Consider the following 18,334-nt stretch of genomic DNA (forward strand, 5'->3'; position numbering starts at 1 on the left):
AATTTATTTTGATGTTTTTAATTTTGCTTCATATAATGGCGGCCATAGGCCATACAAAAATTCTGCCTTAAACATGGCGAATTATAATGCAACCATTTTATTATAAATGAATCCCTTAAATAAGTCTTTGTTGTAAAATAAAACGGTATAGGATAAATATCTATCATTACGCAGAATTTCCAGGCACTATAGAACTATTTTTGACATATTGAGGTTTGTGACAAATAGATGTTGCCAAATTTCATTTGGTTAGTATTTAAACTAACAAACATGACCAGATTTTCATGGATTCATGCACGCAATGCATTTCATGCATGCCCGACGAGTGAGCGGCAACCTAAGGACTTGGAAAAACAACAATAAAACAATACAAACATCACTACAGTAAAAATTTTACATCAACGTGGCAACAATGCTTTGAAGAAGCCAGACAACCCGAGAGATTTTGGCTTTTGGGAACCCAGGGAATTCTCGCGATTATTTGCCGTAATTTCGAGGAGTTTTTTCTTACATGCTTTTTATAACTACCACTGCGTTTGTTACCTTTTTTCCAACTTTGTCCAGAATTCATAATAGCTGTGATTATACTTCTACGTAGATATTACTCACAACAATAACAAAATAAATAACTAGGTATACCATTTAATTTAAAATGAGGTTATATTATACATTACCAGTTTTATAATGCAGATATTAGAGAACAACGGCATACGGTCGAGTCGGCCGCTGCTGGCACGTATACGTAGACGTAAAGCATCTTTTACGTGTATAAAAAATAAAAAATATGAGAAATGCGCAGGCGTACGTAAACGTTTACGTGTTTGTAGGCCGACTCGACCGTATGCCGTTGTTCTCTATTACAGCAAATTTATTTTGTTAATTACAATTTTATCATATAAGGCTATATAACTAGTGTTGTATACAGCACCGTAGTTTAATGCAATAAAACATTCTATTATACAACTTTAATAAGACAAGTTTAAGTAACTATTATATGATCTTGTGACTACTAGTTATATGAATATTATAGAACTCTTACATGGTGGGTATAAGAGTCTAATAAAAGAATATGTTTGTTATCATATAGCATTGTCTTATTAAGTGTTATATCATACTAAAAGAAATTATCGTTTAATGCGTTATAGAATACGTCCTTAAGACAACGCTTAAGCAGTCCTTAAGACAACGCTATTCGACTGTTATAAAATAATTCAATCCTTTTAGAATTTCTTTTTGCTACTTGGGACTTCATAAATTATTAGAAAAAAATCTCTCTCTCTCTCTCTCTCTCTCTCTCTCTCTCTCTCTCTCTCGAAATAAAAATGAAACTTCTACACCCAGTATCTCCGAAACTAAGCATTTTAGGACATATATTTATTCGAAGTTTTTTTTAATTATTTTGATCTGCAGAATATGCTGCCGAAGTTTCCGGAATATAGTTCGGACCACCCTGTACACAGGGTTATTCACCTCATTCGAGTATTTAAGTTTTTAAAACCAAATATTGTACTGAAATTTAATATATTTTGTGTTGCAATAATAAAAATAGTACCTCCTTATATAAAGCGTCTAAAAATTCATTTTAAATAATTACTAGCTTTAAACGGTAATAACTTGTTTAATTTAAACGGAACACCATGTATATTTTACATGAATCAGATGCACAATCTAATTGTCTATCAAATTGTACCGTATGATCGAAAAATGAAGATTGCTGTCATTTTAAATGTAAATTTATATGAGAAATGTCATTGATCGTCATTTCCCAGCCAACTGGACGCCGTTTTTTTTTCGATCATATGGTATTATAAAAAATTTTCCATATCTCTTTAAGTTTTCGTTGAATATGCATTTTCTTATACTTTAAACCTTAAACCATATTTATCAATATACCCATGGATAATTGACATTTTAGATAAAATTTTTAAAGATATAACAAATTGCCATAAAGTACAGATACTAATATCGATTTAGTTCGCTTATTTCTTTAAAAAATAAAGAAACTATTTAAATATTTTTAAAAGCGGACCAATTCCAGTATTCGAATTACATTAACTGACTATTTGCGTTGATTCATAATTGCACCAAATAATAAAAAAAAAACTGAATTTTGTATCTGTATTATAGAGTGTAGTAAAAAGTAAGACCTTCTAAATTTTATTTAATTTTTTGACAAATGCCGATTTATAATAACAGAGACGTTCACAGTTATAACTTACTAATATATTAATTTCTGATTCAGAGCCACATTTATTTTGAATAATTTATTAACTAACACAATGAGGTATATAATTAATATTTGGGCGGAAATAATGATGGTATATTTAATTGGTATACTCTTTTATAAAGATTTAAATAGTTCTCTTTTTGTAAATAAAAAAAAATATTTCAAATAATTAGCATCTGTACATTTTGTAAATATGTTACTTTTAAAAAAAAAATCTAAAATGTCAATATTCCATGAGTACATTAATATTGGGGGTTCAGAATTATACGACGTCATTCGTTGCGTATCTGAGTGACTTTTTTGAGTGAATTTCTGAGTGAATTTCACAACCTGCATCAACAATGCCTTGAAAAATCAAGCGAATCGCTCGTCGCTTGCTACTTGCCATTCTTCACTGAAAGAATATGTGATCTGCGCACGCAACTTACTGCTTGGCGTTACGGGCACAACAAGCGACGGGCGAAAACCCGTATTTTTAAATACGAGCGATATTTCGCTCGAGCGACCGCTCGATTATTGAAATCCCTTGAAACTCAAGTACTAGATTATTGAAATTAATCGGTTTGTCCCATCACTACTCACAAAATCGTAAATATTTCAAAAACGGTCGCATTAAAGTGCGGTAAACCTTAATCAAATTTTCCTTTATTTTAATCGTAGAAAATAAAAATGTAATAATATATAGGGTACCTACATTTAAGAAAATAAAACTTTGATATTTTTTATTTATTCGAAACACTGTGTATCCTGTTAAAATATTTTTAAATTGTAGCTCTAATAGTTCTTCAACGAACCCAAAACTTACAATACAACAAATACAACAAAATTAATATTAACATTTAAAAATTAGGTACTTGAATAATTGAATTCTGGTTGTCTTGACTTGGGGTAATTATATTGATTTAAGTCATTTTACTGACTTAACTTGCAGATAATCATGATTTAAGTGAGTAGCCTGAAGTCAAAGGTCTTAAGTCAAAGTTGGTCTTAAGTCAAAGAAAGGGATGCTTTGGAAAAGCATCCCCTTCGTATTGATCATTTAATAAAAATTAGCTATCGGGAAATTCCGATTCCTTCGGTTCCAAAATCCCTGGTTATAAAGAGGATTGAAATAAAATAAAATCCTATTGTAGCTCCTATAGATAGATATGGTATTTCACGTACGAACAGACAACACTGTATGCCGCTTTTTCTTTCGTCTCTCTCTGTTAACTAGTCGTATAAAATATATATCTGTCTTATGCAGTAAAATACAGACCACGGAAATATAAAAACCAGATTGTACGTAGATATATAAATTACTAGTAAGGAGTTTTTAAGAATATAAATAATTGTAAAGGCTACTATACCGGGTGCGTCTCATAAGTGGCTCGCCCCTACAACTTTTTTATTTTTTTAGATAAAAAAAACGAGATATTAGTATATGACATAAATTAGGATTGATTGACGTACTCAATTGCTTTTGTCACTTCCTGTTTCACTGGAAATGACTACAACTTTTGATTTTTAAAAGGCACCCTCGATATTTTTCGAGGTATTTTTTTACTTTATTCGAAGGAAAAATTTATGTCATATATGTCATATAATACAATATATGTCATTCTGAATAGAATGACATATCATATGTCAACTTTTGACATTTTCGCTTAATAAAAAATCGTATTTTAAATTTCAATCTAGTGCCATGGCTATGTAAAAAAACACTAATTTTTAATCAAGAAGCCTTGGAAAAATATATTTGATCGTCTAACGTTTTTAGTCTATTGTCGTGGTCGGTTTAAAGATGCCCAAATTGTATTTTTAATCATATCTCAAGTTTTTCAAATGGAATGAGGATGGTTCATTAGCATATTTGGAAAAATATTTTTTTTGATTAGAAGAATTTAAAAGAATTATTTGATACTACACACTTGGTATTTCGAGTCAAATTTTCGTTATGAACCGGATGTTATAATTTCAAATAAACAGTAGGTATGTGAAAATGTCAAAAGTTGACATATTATATGTCATTCTAATCAGAGTGTTATTTTCTATAGAATAAAGTAAAAAAATACCGAGGGTGCCATTTAAAAATCAAAAGTTGTAGTAATTTCTGGTGAGACAGAAAGTAAAATGACAGAATGTAAAAATCTAATCGTTTCGCTACAATAGTCCGTGCGGAATGATGTGAATAACCCTATAAGTATTTAAAAGCAGGCAATTTTTCAAATTTTAGATTAGGATGTTTTAATACGAAAAGCCTTTACAGTAGAGATTAGTATATGTACCTGTCACAGCTAATTTGTGGGAATAACGAAGATTAGAAACTGCAGTTGGTCTTATTACAGAGACATCATAAATATTTTTCATCCATTTCATCAAGGAATGCATGTAATTACGATACTTTTGTTGTGCTGTTGTTAAAACCTCTTTCTCCTCGACTTTTTGAAGTTTATTACGAATGTCCCAAATTACCTTAATTAAGTTATGAAAAAGACTTTATAATTTCAAATAAATTTAAATTGGAAATTGAATTATCTGTGTGTACTTACTAACTGGCCATTTTTGCAACCTCCAATCAATATATTTTCATCAAATCTACAAAAACTTAAAAACCGAACTTCTCTTGGCGATTCAAGAATTAATTTAGGTTTTAAACAATCTTTAAAACTCCAGATTAATACAGGATTTGTTCCATGAACTGCCTCGTGTACCTATAAATAAAGTGCATGTTTATTACCGTATTATCGACAAAAAACTGCGTCAAATTAGCTTGGAAATGACGATCAATGATATTGTTGATTATACAGGGCGAGTTTCCTACGATGTTCTCTATGGGTATCTCGAAAACTACTACAGATAGAGAGTCGGTTAAATGGGGAAAGAATTGCAGTTTTGTGGGGTCATGAATATGGGCCTTTCAGATTTTTGAAAAAGTTCACGGCTTACTAGATATTTCGAAAAAAACAAATTTCGGCTATTTTAAAATTGTTCCTAATTCCATTATAATCTATTTTAGACCAAAAGTTTGCAGATAACAGTTGTAGATAATCACATCCTTAATCAGATTGTACCCTCTGCTTTTTTCTAAAGCCTGTCATTTTTGACATGTGATATAAACATATTTTTTTTAATGGAAACCATAGTTAGCCATGACTTCATAAAAAGCGCCGCCATTTTTTAAGCTTTTTAGCGATATAAGCTATAATATGTTTTTTTCGAAAAATTACTGAGTTCTTATCATGAATTCTTATCATTTTTAAACTTTACTAAATTCTTATCATTTTTATACAATTTCACATAGTTAGCCATGGAAACAAGATTAATCGCTCTATATTGCTCTCAGAAATGTGAAGCTGTCACATCCAAATTTTGTAAATTAAAATAAACAAAAATTGTAAATATGAATTTTTCAAATGAAGAAAAGCGTGTATACTCGCGCATCAATAGAGTGGTTCCAACATGACTCATTATGAACCCACCCCATAATGAAAAAAATGTTAAAAATTATTTATATCATAATTATGCAAACTCAGGGACAGGAAGAGGTGGACCAATTGCATGGGCCTCCTCGATCACCTGACCTATCCATTTTTTTATGCGGTATGGTTAACAATGAGGTTTTAAAACTTATGAATTAAGAGAGGCACTCGAAGTGGCGGTACAAGAGAAGTTTTATACGAGAGAAGTCGACCGGTCCTTCTGTGAGAATAGGTAGTAATTCAGTTTTAAAGAGGTGCAACTCTCTCAAAACAATGGCGGATTTTTTGAACATTTTCTAAAATAACTTAAAGTGTATGTAGTGATATTAATTTTTAAGTCTTAGTTTGTGTAAAGTAAATTGTAAAGGACCGTTTATCTTCTCCTAGGAGATACAAGACCTTGTCGTTGGTGGGGAAGCTCCTTGTCAGGTGCTGGAGGGAATCCCCTAGCACCTGGCTTGGTCTAAGAAGCATCTCACTCATCGTCTTGTCCCTAGCTGTAGTGACGTGGCCAGGGAATTTCTCCAAGACATAACGATGCCGGACGGGGCTACCCCTGTCCGTCATACCAGGCACCCTCTACTGACAGTGGTCAAGTCTCGCGGGTAGAGGGTGTGGGGGGGTCTTGGCTTAACCGCCCGGACCAAGAGGAGACAACCTCACCAAAATCCTAAATCCTACGATGGCGGGACCAGGTCAAAGGGATGCGTGGCTAGATAGAGGACTAGCCTTTACTGGTCTCAACCTTGGGGCATCAGGGGGCACCCCATTGTATTTACCCCTTACTTCTACATGCGGAGCTCTGTAGAAGTGGACCGACTATCCCTAGCGACTCGTGGGAACACTATGAGATCGCACGATCATAATAACACCACCGGTGAAGCTGTGGGGAAACCCCCTAGTAACACTGGGAACATTATGAATGAAAGTTCCAAGGGACCAACTCCAAAGGGAACTACAGGAGAGGCGGCCGACACCTGCGCGAGGCTAGCCTCCACAAGTGGTACACGAGCTATCACCTCCTTTAGTAAGGGTCGGGAGTCTACCTCTAGACCCAACAAGTGACACAAGCTACCGTTTGGTTTGGTTCGATAGAAACATGATGCATGGGATATCCCAGATAAACTTGCACCATGCAAAAGGGTCTTCTGCCACAATCGCAAGACTCTTTGAGAAAAACCAACATGCAATGGTACTAGCCCAGGAACCCTGGGTATATCAGGGACAAATTAAGGGGCTGTCTGGAAAAAATTCCAGTGTAATATATGATAACAAGCAGGAATTTCCCCGAGCTTGTATTCTTATAAGAAACAACATTACTACACCTGTGTTTCAGAATTTACAACCCGAGATTTTGTTCCAATTATGGTTCAACTAAATATCGAGGATTGTAGCAAAAATATCGTGATTGCCTCTGCATACTTTCCGGGTGATGGGCAGACACCGCCTCCGGAAGTAGTGGAGCTCGCGCGATTCTGCAGCCAACGGCGACTACCTCTGCTATTGGGATGTGACTCCAATACGCACAATGAGGTATGGGGAAGCACAAATACTAAACTAGAGGTGAGTGTTTACTAGAATTCCTCTTAGCATTCAATCTTGAAGTTCTCAATATAGGGAACACTCCCATGTTTGTGACAAAAACGCGGGCGGAAGTATTAGATTTAACAATCGGGAGTGCTAGTGTAACTAGTTACGTGAAAGATTGGAGGGTATCAACGGAACCTTCCCTATCAGATCACAGAATCATCGAGTTCAAATTAGGAGGAATCATACTCCAAACAGAAACACGAAGGAATCCAAGAAGAACCGATTGGGAACTATACCATACCAATCTCGTAGAGAACCTGGACCAAATAGATGCAGGTAGGGCTAGGAACCACCTGTATCTAGAATGGTACGCAAGGGAAGTCAGTGGTGCAATATTGGATGCATATGAATCTAGTTGCCCCACAAGTAAGGGCATACAAAAAAATAACAACAAGCCCTGGTGGAACAAGAAGCTGGCCAATCTTCGGTCGGAGGTCCGACGACTCTTCAACAGAGCCAAACACAGCGGCGAATGGCAGCTCTACACCGAGAAATTAACTGACTATAATAAGGAGATTAGAAGGGCAAAACTGTCTGACTTCAGATCCTTTTGCGAAAACATCACTTCAACTACTTATGCAGCTAGACTACACAAAGCTATAATATGCTATAAAGCCCATCCCCAACATGGCACTTAAGAAACCTGACGGAAGCTACACGGAAGGAGATGAAGAGAGAGCCAACCTCCTACTTCATACACACTTTCCAGGTAGCATATCTATTGATACGCAAGTAGCTCCGACCGAACCCCACAATCCTCGCAGGGAAGACTGGGAGACGGCCAAGCTAGTAACACCAGAACAAAAACTGAAATGGGCTATTGACACCTTTCAGCCTCATAAAACAGCAGGAATAGATGGGATTTTTCCTGCCCTTCTAAAGAAGGGTGAGCAAATAGCTACACACCATATATTAAACATTACAAAAAGCAGCTTAGCGATGGGATATATACCAACCATCTGGAGAAGAGCGAAAGTAATCTTCATACCCAAAATAGGCAAAACTGACTAGGCTAACCCCAAATCATTTAGGCCTATTAGTCTCACATCGTTCATATTAAAAACGATGGAGAAAGTAGTGGACAACCATACGCACGATAGTCAGCATGCATATAGAGCGGGCAGATCCACAGAAACTGCTCTGTACCAGTTAACTGAGCTAATACAGGCAAGCCTGGATAGCAAAGAAACAGCACTTTGTGCCTTCTTGGACATTGCAGGGGGGTTTGACAATATACCTCACAAGGTGGTCAAGCGATCTTTTGAAACAAGAGGGGTGAACAATGGTTCACCCCTGGTTTTGGGAACGACGCTGGTTTTGGGAAATACTCTCAACACGAACAGCAGAAGCTGAGATAGGTGCCAAAACTGTAGTTGTTAAAACAACGCAAGGAACTCCACAAGGTGGAGTGACCTCCCCCTACTGTGGAGCTTGGTAGTGGATGAACTACTGGAAGAATTAACTCTAGCGGGAATACACTGCATAGGGTATGCAGATGACATAGTCATGATTGCACGGGGGAAACATGAAGGTACTGTGTGCTATTATCCAAAGAGGACTTCGCATCACTGAGAGATGGTGCAGGACTGTCGGGCTGAGTATCAACTCACATAAAACCGCGGTAGTGCCATTCACCAGAAAGCGAAGTTTGAAAAACTTGAAAAGAATCCATCTAGATGGAAAGGAAATACTGCCATCACAGGAAGTGAAATATCTAGGAATAACCCTGGATAGTAAACTTCTCTGGAACAGGCATATTAAGAATATTACCAGCAAAGCCATAAAGGCTTTCATGATATGCAGAAGACTGGCGGGAAATAGGTGGGGCTGCGCCCCAAAAATTTTGCGCTAGATGTATGCCATGATAGTAAGACCCATGATTACATATGGAGCAGTTGCTTGGTAGACAAAACTAGAGCAACGTACAGCAAGGCAAAACCTGCAAAGTACAGAGACTGGCATGTATCTGTATCACAGGTGCCATGAGAACATGTCCAACAGCAGCAATGGAGGTCATTTTAGACCTAACACCACTGCATATTGTCGTCGGTAGTTATGCCAATACGACAATGATTAGATTGGTCATAGACGGAAACAGTACTGGGAGAATTTTTAGGTCAGGGGCTTGGAACACCTTCAAAAAGAAAATTCCACTTCTCCAACTTCCAGTGGATGACATACCAAGAATTTACAACTTTGAGAAACACCTCACTGTAGTATTGAGTAATAAAAAGGATTGGAAGGAATAAACGCTTACTCAGCATATAAAAGACCATACCATAACGTGGTATACTGATGCTTCCAAAACCAAAGCAGGGACAGGGATAGGAGTATTTGGGCCGAAAATCAAATACTCCGAACCAATGGGCACCTACTCCAGTATCCTTCAGGCAGAAATTTACGCTATCGAAAGATGTGTACAATTTATCTTAGACAGGAACTATCGAAAACAGGAAATTGCCATCCTATCCGATAGTCATGCAGCACTAAACGCGATCAACTCAGTAACCATCAATTCGAAGTTGGTCAAAGAATGCCTAGAGAAGCTCAACAAGTTGGGCAAAGAAAATAAAGTCCTCCTACTCTGGGTGCCTGCTCACCAAGGGATAGAAAGCAATGAAAAAGCAAATGATCTAGCTAGGAAAGGAGCGAACACTCCACTAACTGGACCAGAACCGTTCTGTTTTCCAAGCGGAAACCAGCTGAAAGCGGAACTGAAGAATATGGAAGACTCCAACCGCAACTTAGAATGGGTGTCTTCCAACGGTCTAAGACACTCGAAAAAGTTCCTCAGAACCTACGACCGAGAAAAATCAAAGGCTTTCCTTGATTTAAGTAAAAACAATCTTCGGATTGTCACGGGGTTTCTAACAGGAGACTGTCTCCTCAACGAACACCTCAGTAGGCTAAAGCTGAGAAACAACGGCGAATGCCGATTCTGTGGGGAATATGGGGAAACACCTCATCACTGAGTGCGCCGAGACGACGACCATTCGTGCCATGAACTTTGGTACAGCTGATGTCAAGGATGGAGAGCTGGCCTCTGTGGAGCCGTCTCAGATACTGGCTTTTGTTAAAGCCTTGAGACTGTATGATGAGTTATAACTCGTTATAGCTCAAGAAAGAGGAACACACAATAGATCTTTAAGGTCGCGGTGACTAACTCCCCTCCTAAACATTCTACATTCTACAAAGGACCGTTTAACAATATGTTCTGACTTGTTATAAGTTATAAATCATAACAGAATAACAAGACCATGCAATCTAAGTGAAATTAGTCAAGAAAGATAAGAATTGCCTATAACTAAATTTAACTTTTTTAACATGTCTTGAAAACCGTTCTCTAAAAAACGTAACATTCACCGGTCAACGTATCCTCGAAAATGTACGGTCAAGAAAAGTTAAACCGATAATCCTACACGCTTTTCTTTATTTGAAAAATTTATATTTACATTTTTTGTTTACTTTAATTTACAAAGTTTGGATGTAACAGCTTCACATTTCTGATTTCAAAAATTATAAGAATTGGCTATAACTCGCGTAATTTTTCAAAGAAAACATATTATAGCTTATATCGCTGAAAAGCTTAAAAAATGGCGCTTTTTATGAAGTCATGGCCAACTATGGTTTACATTTAAAAAAACATATGTTTGTATCATATGTCAAAAATGACAGGCTTTAGAAAAAAACGGAGGACACAGTCTCATTAAGGATGTGATTATCTACAACTTTTATCTGAAAACTTTTTGTCTAAAATAGCTTATAATGGAATTAGGGACAATTTTTAAAATACCCGAAATTTGTTTTTTTCGAAATATCTAGTAAGCCATGATTTTTTTCAAAAATCTGAAAGGCGCATATTTATGACCCTACAAAACTGCAATTCTTTCCCCATTTAACCGACTGTCTATCTCCAGTAGTTTCCGAGATACCCATAGAGAACATCGTAGGAAACTCACCCTGTATAGTATGATAATTTTGTTTGATACATCATGTTAGATCTAGAATCAATATAATTTGATCTAAAAATCTGCTTTCATTATTTTTGAATATGAACAATATTACCTCATCACCTATATTTTGTCCCGTGTTGTATATATTAGAGGCCATATCAGCATAAGATATGGCTACTATTCCAGTCCACATTGGATGCCAGTAAATGTCAGATATCATTTTCCCTTTGCACAAATCGACGTCCATAAAGAACATGTATTCTTCGTAGTCTTTAAAAAGAGCTTTGCTTCGCTGGGTTGAATATTCCCTTACGAGACTATCAAAATCGTCAGCGTAAAAATTTATAACTCCGTTTACCTGGCAAATACAGAATAGAAATTAATTTTTTCATATGTTGTGTGATGCATCTCCAACTTGGACATATAAAATTCCGTGCTAATGTTTTCAAAATGATCAAAACTTTTCACAAGAACAAGACAAGAACCCTCCAAAGAACTCACTATGAAGCACATTGTTAATTTTAAATAGTATCTACAAATTTCGTTTATCAAAAGTATAAGTTCATAAAATTATATATTCATTAAATGTTTTTAAATGTTTGTATATACTTTTGTTACAATGTTTGATAAATATATTCAGTGTAGAGATGCACAATAAACTGTACTGAAATCTTACTTTTAGTAGATCCGATAAATTTTCAAAATTTTCATTGGCATATTTCATTATCTGATATTCACACTCCACAGGCATTTCTTGTTTCTCGATTTCGTACAAATATTGTGTAGAAGAGTTTCTTGGATATGTACCTAAATTTCAATAATATAAATTATAATTATAATTCTTTGATGGGTGGAAAATAGTATACCGGATCGGTGAATAATGAAAACTAGATTTACTACTCTAACACTTCATCAATACCTTCCTTCAGTCAATACCTTGCACTGACTGGAGTAAATAAGAGGTGAGGAAAGTTAGCAACTCATTGAAAGCAGTAATGATAAAATACGATCCTGCTTGGGCTGCTACAATCCTGCTTTATCCTGCTTCAAATCCCAACCCATCAACACCTACCTATTTTGAGCTATAGTTACTTCTATTTTGGTTACTGACTTCCCAGTTGGCAAGACATGGGAAGCAGGATCGCCAAAACTGGTTCCTGCTTGCGTTGCTATACCCCTGTTGCATTCTGCTGCGAATTTCGTCCCAGCAACACTTGATGTTTTTAAGATACAGCAAGTTTAAGTCTGATTGGTGACGTCACACATAGCAACACAATAAAAGCAGGATGGCTGAAACAAGTTTTCTGCTTTGGCTGCTATAATCCTACTTTATCCTGCTTCAAACCCCATACTAGCCACTCTTGTTGTTTTTAAAATAGAACGAATCGGTTTCCTTGATTAGGAATGATTTTTTAACTTGATAAGTTTCAGCTTAGGCTGCTATTTTTTTGCTTTATTTGCCTAAAATATGTATAAGCTTCCAAGCCATAAATAATTATTCAGAACAGTTGAACAAAATAAGAAAGGTTCAGAAGCGCCTCCATTGATGCAGTAGGCGTTGATAAAGATATTCAGTGTAGAGATGCACAATAAACTGTACTGAAATCTTACTTTTAGTAGATCCGATAAATTATAACTTCGCCCCTGTTATGCTCAGACAATGAAGTCTTTGCTCCTTACTAAGGCTGAGCATTGTTGTTTGTTGCATTACCTTAGGCCACCATACCAAGGATGCATATGTTACTGAAGGTCTCACTACTCCAGTGTACAGGGTGTCCCATTTTGGTTGAAATCATACGGTATCTCCGTTATTCGTGAAGATAGAAGGGTGCGGTTTGCACAAACCTGTGCCACTTTTTTGTCAAACGGAAGATGTCGTAAACAAAATTTTCATAGCTCTCTTCGTTCCTGAGCTACAGGGTCTTTTTGAAAATTTTGCAATTTGGGACACCCTTTGTATCTCTGTTATTGTTAAAGGTATTGAAACTGTTTATTGTAGAACTTTTTACGTAGAATACAGTGGCGTAGTATGTTATTCTACCAAAAAAATATTTTGAAAGATATAAACAAAAGTTATGTTTTCTTAAATGGAACACCCTGTATATTAATAAATTATATGATCTAGCTTGCCATAAGCTTCTCAAAAATATATAACACTCTATATTTATTTTCATTATTTAATGCAATATTTAAAAAAATATATTAAAAGATCATATTTATTAGTAGGCCATGATTGATAATAAAAGAAACTAAAGAATTATTAAAAGTAATACTGCTATCTGTCTCTTGTTTTATTTTGAGAGCCACTAATTAATTCTTTGTATATTAGGGAAACTTAAATATGTAATTCTTGGAAGCTAGCGTAACGGAACTTTTAAATATTCCTTTAGCTAATTTACGTCAAATATACTTTCAGCCAAGATGGGGCTCCCCTTACAACTTAACTTACAACGAAAATATTAGAATTTTGTTAAATTACTTAATATTTCTCAAATCAATGAATTGGAACCAATGTACCCATATGATGGCCTCCCTGATTCCCGGATTTGTCCGTTCTCGATTTCTGATTTTGGGGATTTTTGAAATATGAAATATATCGTGGCAACTCATACAATAACATACGATGTGGAACACCTGGAAAATGCTTTAATAATGCATGCTTTTAGATATTTGCAAACCCATCTCATTATAATAAATTCCGTTATAAAAAAGAGAAAAATATATTCAGAGGTTCAGTGGTAAAAGTTCAAAAGTAAAATATATCAGTCCCAAATAAAATTTTAATATGTATATGTCTATTTTGGTAAATACCATTTTGATTTTGTTATTTATCACGGCCTACTAGTAAGAACATGATATATTTTAAATATTGCAGTAAATAGTGAAAATAAATATAGAGTGGTATATATAATTTGAGAAGCTAATAGCAAGGCGGATCATATGATTTATAAATATACAGGGTGTTCCATTTGAAATAACATAACTTTAGTTCATATTTTCAAAAATATTTTTTTCGTAGAAAAACAGACTACGCCACTGTATTCTACGTAAAAGGTTCTACAAGAATCAGTTTTCACCTTCTCGATATCATCTATAATAAGGGAGATACGGGTGCTGTCCCAAATTGCAAAATTTTCGAAAAGACCATGTAGCTCAGAAACGAAGAGAGCTATGAAAATTTTGTTGACAGCATCTTCCGTTTAACAAAAAAGTGGCACAGGTTTGTGCAAACTGCACCTTTCTATCTTCACGAATAACGGAGATACCGTATGATTTCCACTAAAATGGGACACCCTGTACAGCCAGTGCACCATCTGTGGTCTGAGGCCCCAGATTTTTCCATGAAGTCGTCTGACTACCGCTAGTGTAGTCACCGCCCTCCTTGTGACATTTTCCAAATGTCGGTTCCAGGTCAGTTTGGTATTCAGCATGACCCCTAGATACTTGACCTCCTCCGAGAGAGGAATCTCATCACCGCAGAGGTCCCCCCAAAATTCTTCGTTTGGTAAAGGGGATTATTACGGTCTTTTGTAGGACTAATATTTAGTCCCTCCCGTGTCACCCATGATTCCACGATCTTCAGGGCTCTTTGCATTTATATTCAGTTTAGTTTTTTGTTTAATAAAAATTTAATTTTTCATAGATATTTGTTTAATGTTTTTTTCCAGTTCACATCTTTAATGAGCCCATGGGCACTCTTATGTAATTTACTGACAGTCTCGTTGTGAAAGGAATCATTAGAAGCATTTTATTTTTGATCTTTTACAGGTTACATGATTGGAAAACTCCAATTCCCCAATTCTTGATTTTCAGTAATCAAAACGAAATTTGCTTTGTATTTCAAAAACGGCATAGGACATGGTATAGGGTTTGAAGCAGGATGAAACAGGATTATAGCAGCAAAAGCGGGAACTTATTTCAGCCATCCTGTTTTTATTGTGTTGCTATGTGTAACGTCACAAATCAGACTTAAACTTAGCTGTATCTTAACAACAGCAGGAACCAGTTTTGGCGATTCTGCTTCTCATGTGTTACCGAGTGTGTTACTAACTGGGAAGTCAACAACCAAAATAAAAGTAACTATAGCTCAAAATTGGTAGGCGTGGCTGGGTTGGGATTGTAGCAGCCCAAGCAGGATCGTATTTTATAATTCCTGCTTTCAATGAGTTGCTAACTTCCCCGATCTGTAAATAAGGCCAGTATTACACTATCAAATTTCTTTGTCAAAGATCTTTTATAAACGATATTTGATGAAAAATTTGACATTATTAATATACAATGTTTTATAAAATCACGCATATTACACTGTCCAATTCTTTGACAAAGAAATTTGATAGAAACTACCGAATCCCACATAACTAAAATCTGCCTTACGAGAGGATACCTATCAGTGACAGTTCTCTCACTTTATTTCGTATTAAATAAAATTTTCTGGATATTGTATATTACAGTTCAAGGTTGGAATCTTCGGTGGTACAACAGCAAAATAGAAACACTAATTTCCAAACAATACACCAAAACACTTTTGCACTGGACGCGCGTTTCGCTAACCATGTAAGCGTCATCAGCAGATAATAAAAACTAAACTAGTATCTATGGAATCTTGGAACCGACTAGGATGGAGCCAAGCAAGTCAAAACTAACCGGGCGTAACAATGAGGAAGATGCATATATTTTATTTTTCGCCAGAAACTGTATGTGTAAATGCAAAAAAAACTATTTTCTTAGCAGTACCACAATTTATAAAACGGGCCATTAAAATACTATGGATAACGCAAACGACGCCTCGCGAATTGAAACGATATTCTATTGGTCTGACGTCACTCGCCGTTCTCGTCGACGCGCGATGGCCAGCAGCAGCCAGACGTATTCCGTTTATGTACGGATTTAGGTGGCGTACTAAGACATTTTTGTTGCTTTTAGCGTTGATTGAAGGAGCTTTTTATGCTTTTTTGTGCAGTTATTATTTGTATGTGTTGTGTGTTCTGAGAATTTTTTAAGTAATGGCAGATTCCGGGTTTGTAAAAGCACAATCAGATAACTTGCCAAAAGTCGATGCTTTTATGTTGGCTGCTGTTATAAATACAAATTCTCAATTTATTGGTGCTGAATTAGGAGGAAAAAAACAGAGAGGTATGTAACATTTATTCTTTGTAGTACTGAGGCATATTTAAGTATAAGTAGGTACCTACTGTTACGAACTTTTATATAGTTATAAATATTAATGTTATAAACTTATTTTTCAGATCAGGTAGGGAGACGTATGGAGATAATGCTGTAGGTTATGTAGAAGTGAAAAGAGACAAAAATATTTGTTTAGTACGTGGAAAACTAACTCCAGAGCATAGCGTGAAAAAGAAAGTTTTTTTTATATATTGACACCCCCTTACCCTTGTTATTTTAAGATTGTTTTTTTACGAAATTATAGGAAATAAATTGTTTATCAGTAATGAAAATATTATACAAGGTGTCCCATAAGCAAACGCCAAAATTAAGTTACTTTTTTAAGTGAAACACCCTATATATTTTTGGATTTTTCGGAAATTTCTAGATATTCTAGATATATTTCATGTATAATATCCTATACCTATCTTCAAATGTTTACGAAATATTGACAATTGAAAAGCGAAAAATACCTACAATTTTCTGGACCACCTTTTTTGAGACACCCTGTATAACTAGAATTAATTTTAAAAGAGAGTATATGAAAAACCATGCAACTTTTTTATTTAATGTTTTCTTCTAAAACTTGCATTTAAGGCTGTATGTGGGTGTCAAAATATAATGAATAACCCTGTACATTCAAATTTCATATACATATTTAAGACAATATACATAAATATATGAATTTACATCAAAATGATCTTCACAACAATAAATCGTAAAAATAGAGGATAATTTAACGTCTTTCTTTTCATCTCATCTTGGACCATTTTTTTCCGTTTTCGCTCATCCATTACTATTTATAAATATCACTAATTACTAATTATGTATTAATTAACACAAATAACTAAAATTTTGACTCGGATTCAACAGCGTTCAAACAGCAAACTGTGTAAAATAAACACGCGTCTGGCTCCACTCAACCAGAAGAACGGCGGGTGACGTCACAGCGGCAAGGCGCGGTAGAGAGCGTTTGCCCGGCCATTTAAATTAACAATATTTAATTGTTTTATATTAGAGGCATTTCTTAACCGATATCAACAATTTTTTTTTGTTCAATTTGTAATTATATGAACTATTTTTTAAAACCATTATTTAAAAACATGCATTTTCCTCATTAATTACAAGAAATCTCATAAATGCCTGACATTTTTTTTAATTTTTAAATTAATCGTTTTCTTTCCATTAATTTTACCTATGAAATTGAAAACAACGATATATTACCATTTCTAGATGTATTAGTTATTAGAAATACTTATAATTGCCTGGAATTTGATATCTACAAAAAAATTCCACTACATATTCTTAACGAATCTTATCATAGTGGCAACGGCTCAGCTACGTCGAAACACCGGTTCCCATTAGAACACCGAAGTTAAGCGACGTAAGGCGATACTAGTGAATGGACGGGTGACCGGTTCGTAACTCTGTATCGTGCTGTTGTCCAAAGGCAAATATCGTTGTGAGTAAGAGTCGATTTAGACACTTGCCAAGTCGGTAGGCCATTGACCATGATATGGCCGAGGACGCGGTTCGTATTCCGCGTAAACAAAGTAGGCCCCGTCCAGATTAGCCCTGGTATATGGCAGCAAAAAGGAGATATATTTCAATACCGTTAGATAGAGAGTTATCCGTTGGTTTATAAAGAAAATTTTAAGAATGTCAATTATAAACTTGTGCATAGAGTGCTAATAATAAATTACAACAACTCTAATCCTAAAGATAAAACACACCTCTACTGAAAAGGTTGGGTATTTATAGGATTTCATGTAAAGGCTGTAATCAGAAATATGTTGGGCAAACTTGAAGATCAATATTAACTAGATTTAAAGAACAAATTGCACAGATAAGATATGACAGACCGGATAAATCTTGAGTTTCTCAACATATTGTTGATAAAGATCATTGAATAGATACTAACAATTTAAAATTAATTAAAC

General features: G+C 35.3%; 1 protein-coding gene across 1 annotated transcript in view; it reads right to left on the reverse strand.

Moving 5' to 3' along the window:
* LOC115876040 (WD repeat-containing protein 63) overlaps positions 1-18,334 on the reverse strand; it is a 71,378-nt gene that overhangs the window by 40,433 nt on the left and 12,611 nt on the right. Inside the window, exons 5-8 of the mRNA XM_030891714.1 lie at positions 11,908-12,038; positions 11,344-11,589; positions 4,759-4,920; positions 4,495-4,681 (exon numbers count right to left, since the gene is read on the reverse strand). Of these exons, the coding sequence (XP_030747574.1) occupies positions 4,495-4,681; positions 4,759-4,920; positions 11,344-11,589; positions 11,908-12,038 (726 nt within the window). The remainder of the gene's footprint in view (positions 1-4,494; positions 4,682-4,758; positions 4,921-11,343; positions 11,590-11,907; positions 12,039-18,334) is intronic.

This window comes from Sitophilus oryzae, unplaced genomic scaffold, assembly GCF_002938485.1.
Source record: "Sitophilus oryzae breed Bouriz unplaced genomic scaffold, Soryzae_2.0 scaffold_1396_pilon_pilon, whole genome shotgun sequence".
Classification (NCBI taxonomy): Eukaryota; Metazoa; Arthropoda; class Insecta; order Coleoptera; family Curculionidae; genus Sitophilus; species Sitophilus oryzae.